The sequence below is a fragment of the Passer domesticus genome, chromosome Z (genome assembly GCF_036417665.1).
Source record: "Passer domesticus isolate bPasDom1 chromosome Z, bPasDom1.hap1, whole genome shotgun sequence".
NCBI classification, from domain to species: domain Eukaryota; kingdom Metazoa; phylum Chordata; class Aves; order Passeriformes; family Passeridae; genus Passer; species Passer domesticus.
In genome coordinates, this window is record NC_087512.1 from 22,254,884 (window position 1) to 22,269,590 (window position 14,707).

Genomic DNA, 14,707 nt, shown 5'->3' on the forward strand with positions numbered 1-14,707 from the left:
CACTTCACTTTCTGAAGCTGTTATTCTCTTTTGTCAGGAGAGAATATAGTTTTCCATCCTGCATTAATTCAGCATACGCTGATTTTGTGTGGCTACGTGGAACTGTCAAATGTATTTGCAAGTACAATAAATTGGTCTGTATATATTTTTCCCAGAAATACATTAGTTCATTTACTTCACTCTGTAAAATTATACTTGTCATTGTAACTAATACTGTTTAGGTGAAGATTTGAAGAATTTGAAAACTGAAAGTGCCATTAAAAATTCTTTGATGGAATTAAAACTATCAATCTGTAATCAGACTTAAATGAGACAGCAGGCTTGAATTTTGATATATTTTGATAAATTAATATAACTGCATTATATAGTGGTTTTCAGTAGCAGGAGGATCTTGGCTTTTGTCTGTATTTTCTAAAGCTGGTGCTATGCCTCCCTGCTGCTTCTTCACAGATTGTGGCTTTCTTGTTTAATTTTAATAGTGTTAATAGAACATGCCAGTAAAAGACTGCTTGACACACATTTCAGTCACAGAAAATGTTTCTAAGCAAAGCCAAACTTACATAAATGTTTAATATATTTAAGATATTGCACAAGTTAAAAAGCAAGTCTGTTAATTCAATTGCATTTTTTGTCTTTACAGCAGTTATGTTGGCCACTGTATTGCTGTAATGGAGTATTATAAAGGTTCTTACCCTCTCTAAAATCAAATCAAATTTCTATTTTCCAGAAGCAGCAAGTAATCAAATTGTACATTTATTGGTGCAAGAAATTACCTGGCATTCTGCAATTGCATTCTGCAACTTAGAAGCTTTGCTTTATTCTTTAAAATGCTTTTTTAGAAGTAGCTACTAAGTTTTTAAGTGTTATTCAACTTACTCTGCTTTTGATAGAAAATACCATTCTTACTGCTTTTGGGATTGGCAGATTAGCTGGTTTGATTATGTTTTCACCATAATTTGTGAAAACAGCTGCGTCTGTATTAATCTCTGTTATAACTGAAAGTCCAAATGAAACCTTATGTGCCTTTCCTCCCAATGTTCTTCTAAATGGATGAAGCACTGCACAAATGCATAAAATATTTCAGTCTGCCCTGTGTCATTCCATTGACATTATTAGATGCCATAGGACTCATCCCAGAAAAAGGCCAGTGCAAATTGCCAATAGAGGCCAGTTAGATATTTACTATAAAAGTGCAATAAGGTTGTGTTAATTTTGAAGGACCTCACAGAAATGCAGGGACTGGGAAGGGCATTTGGGGTGATCAAATCTAGTCCCATGCTACCTTAGGTAACCAAGTAACCTAATATATTTTATAAGCCAGTCAAGCACCATGTTATAAATAGAGATGTTTTCAGTTGCTGGGACTTACTGGACATCTCTTTCAGAGTCTCACTGCCCTTATGCTTACCTATATCTATTGCAATTCTAGCTTTCATGTATTCCTGACCAATTTATTCTAATTTGTTCTTAAGCCTGTATTGCCTCTTAGCATCAATAACTCTTTTTACTTTAGGACATTTAAATGGCATGCTTAATGACTGCAATCATCTTGAGACTCTCTTTGCTAGACTGATTTAATGATTTCATATGTGTTTCTGGCAGTAGTGAAAGTTTAGGTTGCTACTGACATTTTTTATTTTACAGACACTTTGTTTAGGCCAACACAGCTGTTTTGAAGTCACTCATTAAAAGGGTGATGGGACTGATTACCTGGTAAAAAGCTGTCACCCCTGGATGTTTTTGGTCCCCTTTATTTTTCCTCTTTATTTTTTTTTTTCATTATTTTTTTAATTTTATATGCTGTCCTGAATATTTTCTAAGTAGGACTCTAACAACTGTTGTGCTGATACCTTTGATGGAGTGAGGTACAGGGGCAGAAATGATCAATGGAAGGAGGAGCACTGACAGAAATGTCTTAATGCAATGCTGTTGCTGGATGTGAGCCTTACACTTAACCCAGGCTTGTTCAGATGCCTCTAGTGTTCTGCACTACACCAGAGAAAACTGCATGTGGTACCTGAAGCAGATTGAGCCAAATAGTTCAGGCATTAGCAACACCCTATGCAAGGCAACATCCTGCCATCTAACTTAAACTGAATCAACTTCTGATTGCTCAGTGCAAGCAGTAGTTGGCTGTTCTGTAATGTTGGTGCTGTTTACCAAAAGCAAGTCTAAAATAGTATTTGTACCTGCTTGGTTCAGTGTTTGAAGAAAACTTTTCACTGTTCTTAGAACTATTAATAGAAATTATATTCCAGTTATATATCTTGGAAGTTAAAGGTTCCCTCAGTGATACAATTTAATATTTTCCTCTAATAGCATGTCAAATGTAACTGCAGAGTATTTTTGAGCTTCATATTATTTTAGTTATACTCTTCTTTCATGTTTCTTTACAGTCTACTTACTATTTTTGATCTTGACATTGTTTCTGTGTTTTATTTTTGAGCAAAGTTATTAAAATATTGTAGTCTTATACATGGAGTTTTAGGAATTTATTTATTTATAGTTTTACGTAGATAAATAGTTCAAAACACTAAGGCATGAAAGAAATGGCCAAGATTTCACCTGTGCATATATATTTACATGCACAGTTTTTTATTAAGGTGATGTTAGTTTGTTTCTTAGTACAGTCTGAGTGAGTCTTAGTACAGTCTGAGTTTGAGTCTTAGTAGAGTCTTAGTACAGTCTGGTAGCAAGGTAGCAACACGTCTGGAAAATATTATTTATTTATCAGCATTTCAAAACTGGGCAGTCCTGTGTTTTCCTGTTTCTAACAGGTAGTCAACAATTGCTGGTATTTATGCCAATAATTTATGCAGCTCTCAAATTTATACGATATATGTCTTAATTAAACTAGCCAATATACTAAGAAAATCACGTGGCATCTTTTTTTTAGTATTTAAAAATAGTGTTCTCTGGTAATCTGAGACCCTACATTCCAGTTCATGAACTCAGTCCAACTTTCATTATTAATAAATCTTGTTGCACAGGCTGAAATTGATGTAATATGTTGGTGCTGTGACTGTTTTAGTGTTTGTTTTGGATTGATAGGCAGTTGGTCAGAGACAGGGCTGTATTGTCTAAATTTCTAGGTGAAGATACTGAATGACTGAAAGCAATGGTTCTCTTTAAAAGTAATATCTGCTTAGTATCCTTCACTTAAGCATACTTTTTGTTGCTCAGGCTGTTGTTTTCCTTTGACTCCACTTTACTTTTATTTTGACTTCAGTTTGGAACATTGTGTAGTCTTTCTCATCTTCTTGGGTGTGGGTGGTGTGGAGTAGAGTTCAGAGCCATAAAACTATTTCTGAGGAGCTTCCCTTTACCTCCCAAGAGGTTTTACCAGACCTGTGCTAGCAATGAGTGAAAAACTAGATACAGGACAGTCCACTGAGAATCTGTTTGTGACTTAGTGAAATACTGCTCTTTAATGGATTTGTAGATTCAGGGTAGATTTCAGTAGATTTTGGGGACGGGAAACTAATGCTTTCTGAGAATGTTATTACTTAAGCTTTTGCTTTCATGACAACAGCTTCATTTATCCTAAACTTATATCTGAAATTCAAAGTTTCAGTAGTCCAGTGGAGAAGTTACTAAAGCCCTAGCAGCAGAACTCAGTTGGTATCAGAGAAAAAGAACAGAGGTTGAACAAATATTCTTTATTTGCACTTCATTTTCCAAGTTAGATCATCAGTATACTGGACCCAGATGTTTCTGTATGCCACTAAAGGGAAAAGTAAATAACTTACCTACACTGGAATGGAAAGATCTGAAGAATCTATTTCAACATAAAGCATAGGTAGAAATGTTGTCTTTTGTTTTTGTCTTGCATCAAATAATTTTGGCTAGGCTATTTCTGGAGTAATTCTGTTATAGAATTGGCAGACTTTTGACAAAAATTTTGCTTTTCTTCAAACAGAAGACAATGCATGCATTGTTGGCCTTTCACTCTTCTGCTTTGCTATTCCTCCAGGCTAAAATTGGCTGTCTTTTATGCATGCTCCTTGCATTGTATGCCAGAAACTCTCTGTACACTTTTGCACATACCAGGCAGGTTTTACAATAAAATCAATACAGGTACAATGGCTAGTGTTAAGAGAAAAGGTTACTTAATGGAAAACAGTGTGAAGTAAACATCCCTTTATTAGCAAGATCTCTGTGTATTTCTTTGGTTATTGTTGAAAATTTTAAGTTGTCATTGTTACCATAACCACCTGTGATTTTTAATTTTTTTAAATTATGTAGCTGAAATAGGAAGACAGATAGTAAGTCTCTGACAGCCAGAGACTGTATGATAGTAAAAAATGCAGCAAGTTTGACTACTTGAATACAAACTTAATTTTAAAGAAGCTGAAATAGAGTTGATTAGAACTATAGTTGATAGATTATTAATACATAAATTGTAGTAAAGGAATGTACCTCTTCTGGTAAAAGAGTGAAAATGCCTGTTTAAAATCAGCACAACTGAAGGAATAAATTTTCAGATGAGTAACAACTAGAATATTTCCTCCCATGCTGATTATGTTGCAGACATCCTGTATAAATATAAAATTATTTGCTACCATGAATACAATCAAGTGATGTTTTTTATTCTTATTTTGTGCAACTTTGCAGTTCTTGTTCCTTGTCATCTACAAATCACTATGTGGGTTTTATTCCTTACTTCAAAAATGTTAATACTGTCTATTTCTGTAGAGTTCCAGTAACTGCAGTGCTGTTTTTCGTAGAAGGTTGACTCATAATTTAATCTGTATGGTTTTGTCAATACCAGATTTTTTGTCCCTATTTGCACTTAGTCATACTCTAAATGAAAGAGGTATAAGACAGATTTATTTAAAAATTAGACTTAATTGATAAAGATAACAGTTCTAAAAAGGACTTTGTTCCTCCTTCTAAAATATTCTGATGCTGTTTTTTTTAATATTTACTGTAAACTGTCTCTTGAACTGGAATCTTGCTGTGTAAAGATCATTCTTATACTTTCAGGTCCATTGGGCCACAGCTTGTGTTGAGAATGACATTAGGAGCAGAAATTACTAGCCAGCTCAAGGCTTCTTCATACATAGCGTCAGGAAGAAACCTTTTGAGATGGGACCTGTCACCAGAGGAAATTAGAACGAGAACAGAAGAACTTATAAGGAAGACAAAACATGTATATGACAGTGTCGGGATGCTTGAAATTGAAGAAGTAACACACGAAAATACCATACGGGCTTTGGCAGATATAGAAGTGGAATATGCAGGTTAGCATGTGTTTTCTGTATTTCTTTGCATAAGGCATTCCATCTGCACATAAGGATGCATTGAGAAAAAATAGTTGTTGCTTCCACTTTTGATCCCTGCTGTTCTTGTGTGGAATGTGTAGAGGCCTCTCAAGAGTCCATAATCTTTCAGGACCTCCCAGAGGCCTGCATTAGTCACCTGTTTTGGTTTTGCATGTGAAGCTCCACACAGTTACATTTCCAACCATGTGCAGCTGCCAGGGAACACTGCAGCAGTGTAGGCTGCAGCATCTGTGGTATGCATAGTGCATTACACGTGGTAAGCAGTGTTTTTTTCAGACACTGCGGAATCTTATGCAAGCAAGTTGAATGGAGTAATGAAAATGTTGATAAACTGCTAGGGGAGAAAATGTGAGGATGAAAAAATTTTGAATATGCTATTGAAAGAAGACTTCTTTACTTACTCACATTTAAATTGTGGCCTGTGAGGTCTTAAAGAATTTAGGGAGAGATTGGTCATGCAGTCACATCTAGATTATTCTGAATGAATTATCAATCCATACCAATATGTGGGTGGGTTGTAATGGTCAAACACAGGTCATTCAGTTAATTTGTTAATAATTGTCAGAGGAGATAAGTAAAGTACAAACTACATATCGTGTGTCTTGTTGAGAAAAACCTTTCATATGGTGGCTGCATTATTTATAAAACAGTGAGTGTAATAGATGTCAAATTCTTTTAAGTACTCTAAAAAAATCTACAGTAGCCACACAGGTGCTAGAAACAGCCGCCTTGGCTGGGAATAAAATCTGTGACTAGCAAAAAAGCACAGTTGGCATCTCGAATGATTATACTGTAATAATAGTCTGGATTTCACATTACTTTAAGTTGCACATCCAGTGAATTAGCTGGAATTTATTCTGGGATACTCAGAAAGATTGTAATCTTAAAAAAAAAAAAAGCCTGCTGCCAGCTTCAGTTTTAGTTGTACCAATATACCAATTTGGTATAATTATTGTAAATCTTTTCACCAAAAAAATTTACAGAACCAAAATCTGTGTTTGATTCAGAAAACTTTGGTCATCAGTTTTTTAGCACAGCCACCAAGACTTGATGGAAGATGTACATTTTTCACTACATACTGTTGCAGTAGTGGGTCACATTTAAGATTTTAATGCTAATCTTCAAAGCTGTATGTAAAATTATCATGACCTCCTGTGAGACAGCCCATGGCATATGGAGGGATGTATTACCACAGCAAGACTTCCATAAGAAACTTGGAATTTAAGGCCTGTGTGTCCCTTTCACACAAAGACCTACCCCAGTAACTGCAGCTCATTATCCAAAAAGACAGAGATGACAAGAGACTTTAAATTACACTTGGAAGCTGCCAAAACTCCGTTTATAATTTTGAAACATCTTTGGATAAGGGCAGGAGGTGAAGGGGCAAGTTTCCTAAGGACTTCAAGAAGAATCACATGCCCATGGTTGCATTTCTGAATCTGTCTTGGAGCTTGATAAAATGACTGCATATCACATAAAATTACAAAGCTTTAAATCAGCCTAGTATGTTATTCTAAAATCTACTTTTGGAAAGGTAGATGGTAGAGACAGTGTAATTTTATTTTTAATTAAGCAAATTCATTTATATTTTAGGATTTCTATTCAATGTCATTGTAAGATGTAACGTTCCTTTAATAGCAAAGATTTACTTAATCTCAAAAGTATATTCTAAAAAAGTAGTATTACTCAGTTTCCAATCTCTGGAAGTTCAGAGTGCGCAGACAGCATCTTCCCTGTTTGCCATGTTGTTTCTTCTTAAACACAGAAGAGTGCAGTACATGGGGATTTGACACTGCGCTCATAACAATGTAAAAATAACTTCGGGACAGATGGGCATATTTGAAAGATTCAGAGCTTCTGACTTGAAATGCTAACATGGAAGCATCTGTGCCAGCTATGAAACGTCAGTCTTCACTTACATGACTTTTGGAAGATGAAGCATTTCTATGTATTTATGTACCATTCAGCTGATTTTGCAGAAGATGATGAGATAATTGGTTTGGGGTTTAGAAATCTTCTGTAAAATATTTATTTGTTACAATGGTGTGTAGTTTTGTCCTTTCACCTATTCAATTTTATATTACATGTAATCACTTTATTTGCTGTATGTGTCAGGTTGCTTTGGATACTTTTTTCTTATGTCTTTTATAAATGACAGAAGAGGGGAAGGTCCTTATCCTTAAAGCATGTATATCCTTCTGTGTTCATTGCCTCTTATTTAAACAGTGGAAAGAAGCATGTTGGATTTTCCCCAGCATGTCTCCCCTGACAAAGAGATACGCTTAGCAAGTACAGAAGCTGACAAAAAACTGTCAAATTTTGATGTGGAGATGAGCATGAGAGAAGATGTGTTTCAGAAGATTGTTTATTTACAGGTAAATAACATATGTCTGCATAAGTTGTGACACATATCTAAATTTATCTAAAATTATTTGGTATATACATTGCTTTTCAGAATAACTTTGTGTTTCCTCTGTGTTTGTGCCACTCAAATCTTTCCAGTGGGACCCTGCTGTACAACAGAAAACAGTGTATCATGCTGTTCCTACTCTTTGCCTTTCATATCTAGATCTGTGTCTCCTTCTCTCTCCATTGCAATAGCTTTGACTTTTGTCTAGTCTTTCAAAGAATTTATACAAGGAATCTAAACCAAAAGAGGGAAACTTATTAGGAAAAATTTTTTTGTTTTCTACTGGCTGAGCTTGTTCCAAGAGGGAGGGAAGAAAGCAGGCAATACAGCACTTACATTATCTTATACTGCTTTTGAATTTGTATCCAAAATTCTGGTTTATTGAAAAAGTTGAGAATTTTAAATTTAAAAGTTGTTTTAAGTGATGTAGGTTAATGAGAGACTATAAGTGGCATTGACCTCTGAAATTACCTCTTTGATCAGCTAGTTATAGACAATTACATTGTATCCTCTTCATCTGTTTCTTCAGTCTCAAAATAAAAGTATGTTAAAAGGTGCATTTAGTTTTGAACCAGTTTCTATTCTTTTTGTGTTTCTGTTTAGCTTCTCTTTTAATTAAGCACCTATAGGTATCTCATATTCTTCATTTGTACTGTTTATTTTGTATCTCAAAGAAAGAATATTTGGTTGTATTTTTTGGTTATATCAGAAAGAATATTTGATTTTGTTCCAATGTGTCTGGTGGCATTTAGTAATAATTTTCTTTAAAGTGCAATATATGGATAATGCAAGGAAGTTATCTAAAGTGATAACAAAAAAAAAGTTTTTCTGTATTTTATGTGTTAATTTTCCCTCTCAACACCACTGATTTTTAATCTTCTTGTAATGCTCATAAGATACTGGAGCCCTATTTCTTGGGGTTACCTTATGTGATTTTTGCAGGCTTGACTGGGAATTAGAATAATACTTGCAGAACTGTACTAAATTGCCTTCCATTACCATTGTCTTCTTTTGCTGTGTTTTCCAGGGAAATTTTCAAGTGTTCTCCTCTAGCTGGGTATTCTTGTTACATATTTGTGGAAGTATATAATAACCCCATTCTGAGTATGTTCTGTTGTGTGTTGGCAGATAGTGCCTTGTGTTGATATTTTCCCTTGTATATTTTATGTTGATTTTTTTTCTTCTTCCCCTGCTCTGTTGCTAGTAATTAAATGGCTTGATTTGTGTGTATTATCTACTGTGATTTGCCCCACCCTCCACTATAGAATGCACAGATACATTGAGGACTAATCTAACATATCTATTTATCTATCTATTTTTAATAGATAGATATTTTACAGGACTATCTGACAGTAGGTAGTGAAAACTGATTGCTGTTATTCACTAGTATTATTCTCTTAATTTTTTTTCTCATTTGGTGTTTTCTTATTTCATTTTCACTTGGAGCAGTCTTTGACCTTTAGAAGTTAGAATTTTTGCTTAAGTCTTGGTTTAAGTTTTTTTGAAATGTTTCTTAACTGCAGCATGTTTTAGTATTACTTTGCCAGAGATGCAACTTCTGAGAATATATCCATTCTAATAACTGTTAAAATAGTAAGAGTTTTGCTCTCAAACAAATATTAAATTTCCAGTAGTGCCAGACTGGTCAAATACTCGTATTTCCAAATCATAAAGTTCTTGTTAATTTTTGCTAAATTTCTAACACCTCCCCCTGTTATAAACTCTCAGTAAAAAAGTCAGGCTCCAGGGACACATGAAAAAAGAACTTCCACAAGCAGAATTCAGATTTTGGCTGAAATTATTTTGCCAATTCAAAACAGCAGTAAACAGTTGGATTAAATCAGGTTTTTCATGGCCTCACTGGCAATTTAATAATTCAGGTAGATTAATTCATTTTCATGATCCTTCAGGGGGCCAGATTAAACTGGGGTGAGGAGAATGTTATAAAAAACACTTCCATGTTATTTATAATACAGCATACTAAGAGATGAGCAAATCTCCTTGACTTCAGTGACATGCAGAATGCTTTAGCTCCCCTTAATGGGGACTAAACTCTTCTAAGTTAACAGTAGTACTCCTTCTAAATTATGCTTAATTTAAGAGTTGTTGGTGGAGGAAAATCATTGAGGTTTTTACATTTAATTCAAGCAAATATTAAAGTAACATGGTCACATTCTTTTCCCCACACATCAGGGGGAAAATTTCTGCATAAAATTATGTTGTTGAACATGCTTCATATTTTATTCTTTGAAAAACTTGTGTTTTGAGGTTTGAAACTTAGAATAAAGGTGAATTTGGTAGTGAAACTTTCATTTTAAATTTTGTAACTCTTAATATGTGCACATGCTGACTAGTAGTGGCATGCTTAAGAATGTTGCCAGTCTTCTCCACCCACATGCCCTGAGGAGAGCCTGATGTAAAGAGCTGCTTCAGGATTTGTTAATGGAATTCTAAGTAGGCTTTGTTTCTTACTCTGTCTGAAGGTTTCTTCCTGGAATAAATTAGCAAGGTACTTGAAAACAAGTATGAAATAGTATATGAAATCATCAACCACAACAATTCTAAAAGTTCTGGAGAGTTCCAGAATTTTGTATGTGTAGTATATTCAAGATGATGGTCCTTTTGGGTCCCTTTCTAGTCAAAATTTTCTGTGATACTGTTTTATTTTTGCCACTGATAGCTTGGTTCTGGAGAAGACAAATATGCTGAAATTATATGCCATCTGATATTCTGAAGTGACACTTCTGATCTTTTGGGGTTTTTCTTCAATCACTCAAACTTTTAGGGTACAGTGTTTTAGCACTGATTTTCTTCAACTATGTAAAAGAAAGTTATCTCTACAGAAGAAGTTTAAGTGCACTGTACTGTAAACTGAAAGGGCTTGCCATTATGACAGCATGTAAATGTGCTGAGACACTTGCTAAAAGAATATTTTAAAAACATTCTATATGAATATAAGAATACTGTTGTGTAAGGTCACTCTTTTGGGGGAGTTCTTCACATTAAAATCCAGGATGTTCCCTTTTTTAATATGACAGTATTCTCAAGAACAACTCTGTTTAAACCCTTCTAATGCTTGGTATGGTTCTTAAAATGCATTATAAATTCAATTATTCTATACTGTCATTTCAGCAAACCTGTGATCTTGAAAATGTAAAGCCTGAAACAAAGAGATATCTAGAGAAATCTGTTCAAGTGGGGAGAAGAAATGGACTCCATCTTCCTAAAGAAGTACAGAAAGTAAATATGGACTATTTTTTTGTAAAGCAAATGTTACCAACTGTTGAAGGGATAAATTTATGGTTAGTTAGGTGTATTAAACATATATTTGAACTTCATGCTTTTGGATATGCTGAATTACTGCTCTAATCTTAACTATTCTTCCAGATCCATCCTTTAAACTTCAGTCACTTGAAGGTTTTTAAACTAATCTGATAGACATCCATGATAAACAGTAGATAGAGATCGTCTGCATCACTTTGTAGCCTTGAGACTAAAAGAAGCCTAGCTGAAAAAGTTGTATTCTATATTACAGTTGTAGAGAGTGCCTAAATTAAATTCCTAGGGACCAGACCTCTCAAAAAATGTTACTAGTGAGTCTGCACTTCTATTCAAAAGTATGTGTAACTGTTGCAAATCCACAGCTACACTAGTTTCAGTTAATTGATGTTGTAAAATGTGTCTAAGATTTTAGATCTGAAAAAAATCAAAGTAGGTTAGAGGGGAAAACAATCTGCTCTGTGAATTTTTCTTCATTAAGGGAGAGCTGACTTAGAAAGAAATTGTCAGACAATCAGGAAGTAAAATTGTCAGTATGAGATGCTGTGGCATCCCACCCTTCATGGGAAGGGAGCACCCAAGATTCATACAGATGCTTGTGGTTGAAAGGAGCAGCAAAATCAGGGGGTCTTCAAAAGCTTACAGACTTTCATTAGTAAAGTATATACTTGGTATGGAAATTGTATGTTAGTCCCTGACCTAGCATAAGCATACAGGAGTGGGTTTTGAATAAAAGGGATAGAGTGAAGGGGAAAAAGACAGTGAGATAAATTAATGGAAGAGGGGAAGTGAGAAAGAAGAAAGGGAGAAAGATCACCATTCATGCCTCCAGCATCAATCCAGCTGCCTAGGTGTCCAGAGACCTAGAGGCACCGCCTGGGCCTGGATGGGGGTACTGTTTTGTAGATACATTTTCCTTGCCCTGGAGAAAAGTTTTGCACTTTCTATGTAAATTAGCTGTCATGCACAGTCTGTTCTTTACACTGTTCTGGAAATGGGTCAGAGGGCTTTGGGGGTCTTTGGTGGTCTTGTTCCCCCCATGCAGTCCTTGCCTGCTTCTGCACCTCATTTCTCTGTTTGTGCTGTACTGAGCTGTGCTTATCTCCAGGAGGTAGATCATAGACCTTTGTCCCAGAAAAGTGCTGTCCTACCTCCGTATGGCCCCTTGTCCAGTCACATCTTGTTCTTTCTCACAGCATGTTATTGCCAGCAGTCCTTGGCTGTTGTTACCTAAAGTCCTTGGTTGGTGCCACAGTCACGCTGCTACTGGTGTTTGAGACAAACACACTGGCTCTTATCTTGTGGGATTCCACAGTTGCCAACATAGTTATCTTCAAATTCTGAGTGATATTTCTGACTATATTATGACCTTTATTTCTGACTGTGGAATAGACTTAACCCTTTGTAGAAAATAATCAATCTTCATCCACATCCTTCTCCCAGTGAGAACAGTTTGATGTGTATTTTCATATAACTGATGCCTCTAAAGATATTTCGAATTTTCTTAGGGAACAATAGATGAATTATATTTAGTTTTGTATTTGGTGTGTGTTCTCTTACTGGTAACTACTATGTTCGTTTGAACTTGACAATAACATGTAGAAACTTGCTATGAGATATATTATAAAATGTTTCAGAGAAATTACTCTCAGGATTTTTACAATAGGTTTTAGAATGGTTTCGTCTTGTGAGAGCACACTCTTCCTTCTGTCATACCATACCTGTACAATTCCAAAACAGTGTTTTTGAGTAGGTTGCATGCTTTTTAACTCCCTTCATTCTCATTGATCTCAGTAGATATTTTTACACATAAAATTGTAATTTAGCTATTCAAATAATAGAAAATACTTGAATGTTAGCAAATGAAACTGTTTAGTGAATCTATTTAATCTCTTTAGTCCTCTCTAAGCTGAGTTTTAAATGTTGGAGCAATAGCCCTTGGTCACAATATTGCTCAGGACTGAATGAAACACAAAAGGAAGACTGACAGGGTGTGAAGTATGATGCTACCTGCAATGTGTTATTTGCTCGGTCCTGGTATTTACTGTTGGTTAGTAGAGAGCTTATCTGAAAAAAATGAAATGTTATTCATGTGGAAGATAAAAATTGCCAGCTGTGATTTTTGTTTTTCCGCTAAATTCAGTTTATACCTAATACAGGAAATAAAGACAATGAAGAAAAAATTGAATGAGCTGTGTATAGACTTTAACAAAAACCTGAATGAAGAAAACACATTTCTTGTATTTTCTAAGGAAGAACTTGGTGAGTAGCATGCTTGCTGTTTCTGTTTTTTCAACCTTCCAGTTTTATTGGAGTAACTGATTTTTGCCCCATGCATGAAATTCTGACTGTTTCCCAGTCTTTTCTGTTTCCTTTTTAGTCCTTCTCCAGAATCAATTCAGAGTTATCTTTTGCAGGTGTTCATGATGTCTTCATACATTTGTGCTTCCTGAAGTTTTTGCCTTGCATCAAGTTAGAATGTTGGTCCTACTTCCTTTAGCATAATTTTACTCTGTTCCTTTTCACAATTATCAACAAGCAATCACCTGTGTAATTATTGGAAAAGCTTTTTGAGTCCTGTAATAAAGTTTAACTCATTGGTAATTTAAACCAAGCTAGAGATTTCATGTGACAGAGATTTTGGGGATTCATTATCTGAAGGCATCATATAAAATGCGCTCTAATAACACAGATTTTTTTTTATGGTATTCAGTTTTTATCTGGTGGCCTTACATGTATTTTTCTTGTGCTCTCAGGTGTTTCCAAATTTTCCTTTGCTTGGTAACATTTGAAAAAGTTTTAGCAAATTGTAAAAAAAGAGGTATATTTCTGTGGAGATTTCTGATCTCAAAGTGGATTGCAGCAAAACAAATGCAACAGTCTCACAAAAACACGGGGGGGAGTAGATAATTTTGGTAAACGTTTTTTATTAAATTGTGTTCTATAGATGGCCTTCCTGATGACTTTATTAACAGTTTAGAGAAAACTGAGAAAGACAAATACAAAGTTACCTTAAAGTATCCCCACTATTTTCCTGTTATGAAGAAGTGCTGCATTTCAGAAACCAGGAGAAAAATGGAATCTGCCTTTAACTCAAGATGCAAAGAGGTATGTTGTGTACTGACTGTTCTACAGTGCAGCGACAGAGCTGAAAAATAGAGATAGACATTCAAATCTTAGGTTTGAACTTTGCACATTGTATTTTCAAATCAAAACTTAGCAATGTGATCTTTAACAGAGCCTTGCTCCAATTTATTCTGATATCCTTCTGAGACCTTAGAAGTTGACAATCTGCCTCTGTGTGTATTTATATGTATCTTAATGTTCAAGTGGTTCAGTTAATAGAACTGGGATTTTGATCTTCTGTGAAATTTTCCTGCAGTGTTCTGCAGATGCTTACAGACACTTTGATCACAGAAAAGGGTGTCTGATAGTGGCTTCTGTAGTCCTTTGGGATTTTTTAGAATAGAGAGGGGTTATTTAAGCACAGGTTTAAATTATAAATACTGATGATTAAATGTGAAATCTACAGATTGCATATGTGCACAACTAGACAGGTACAAAATAAAAAAAAAAAACGTTGAAAGATAAAGGATATGCCATTCAGACAATTGTACCAACCATGTATTAGAGAACAATAGCCGAGTTGAGATTTTGTGCTTGAAATGCTTGGAAATGTGGTGAGATAAAATAAAATGACATCAGGAACTGAACACTTTGCAAGTCAACACAT

At 35.0% G+C, this 14,707-nt stretch overlaps 1 protein-coding gene across 10 annotated transcripts in view; it reads left to right on the top strand.

The window, feature by feature from the left end:
* The window catches only part of NLN (neurolysin), a 37,625-nt gene that overhangs the window by 7,556 nt on the left and 15,362 nt on the right, over positions 1-14,707 (top strand). For 9 of the 10 annotated variants that reach the window (XM_064405368.1, XM_064405373.1, XM_064405376.1 and 6 more), the window contains 5 exons: positions 4,987-5,243; positions 7,512-7,660; positions 10,828-10,935; positions 13,134-13,236; positions 13,922-14,082. In XM_064405368.1, the coding sequence (XP_064261438.1) occupies positions 4,987-5,243; positions 7,512-7,660; positions 10,828-10,935; positions 13,134-13,236; positions 13,922-14,082 (778 nt within the window). Of the gene's footprint in view, positions 1-2,597; positions 3,800-4,986; positions 5,244-7,511; positions 7,661-10,827; positions 10,936-13,133; positions 13,237-13,921; positions 14,083-14,707 lie in introns of those variants that run through there. The other variant, XM_064405374.1, reaches the window with a different exon arrangement.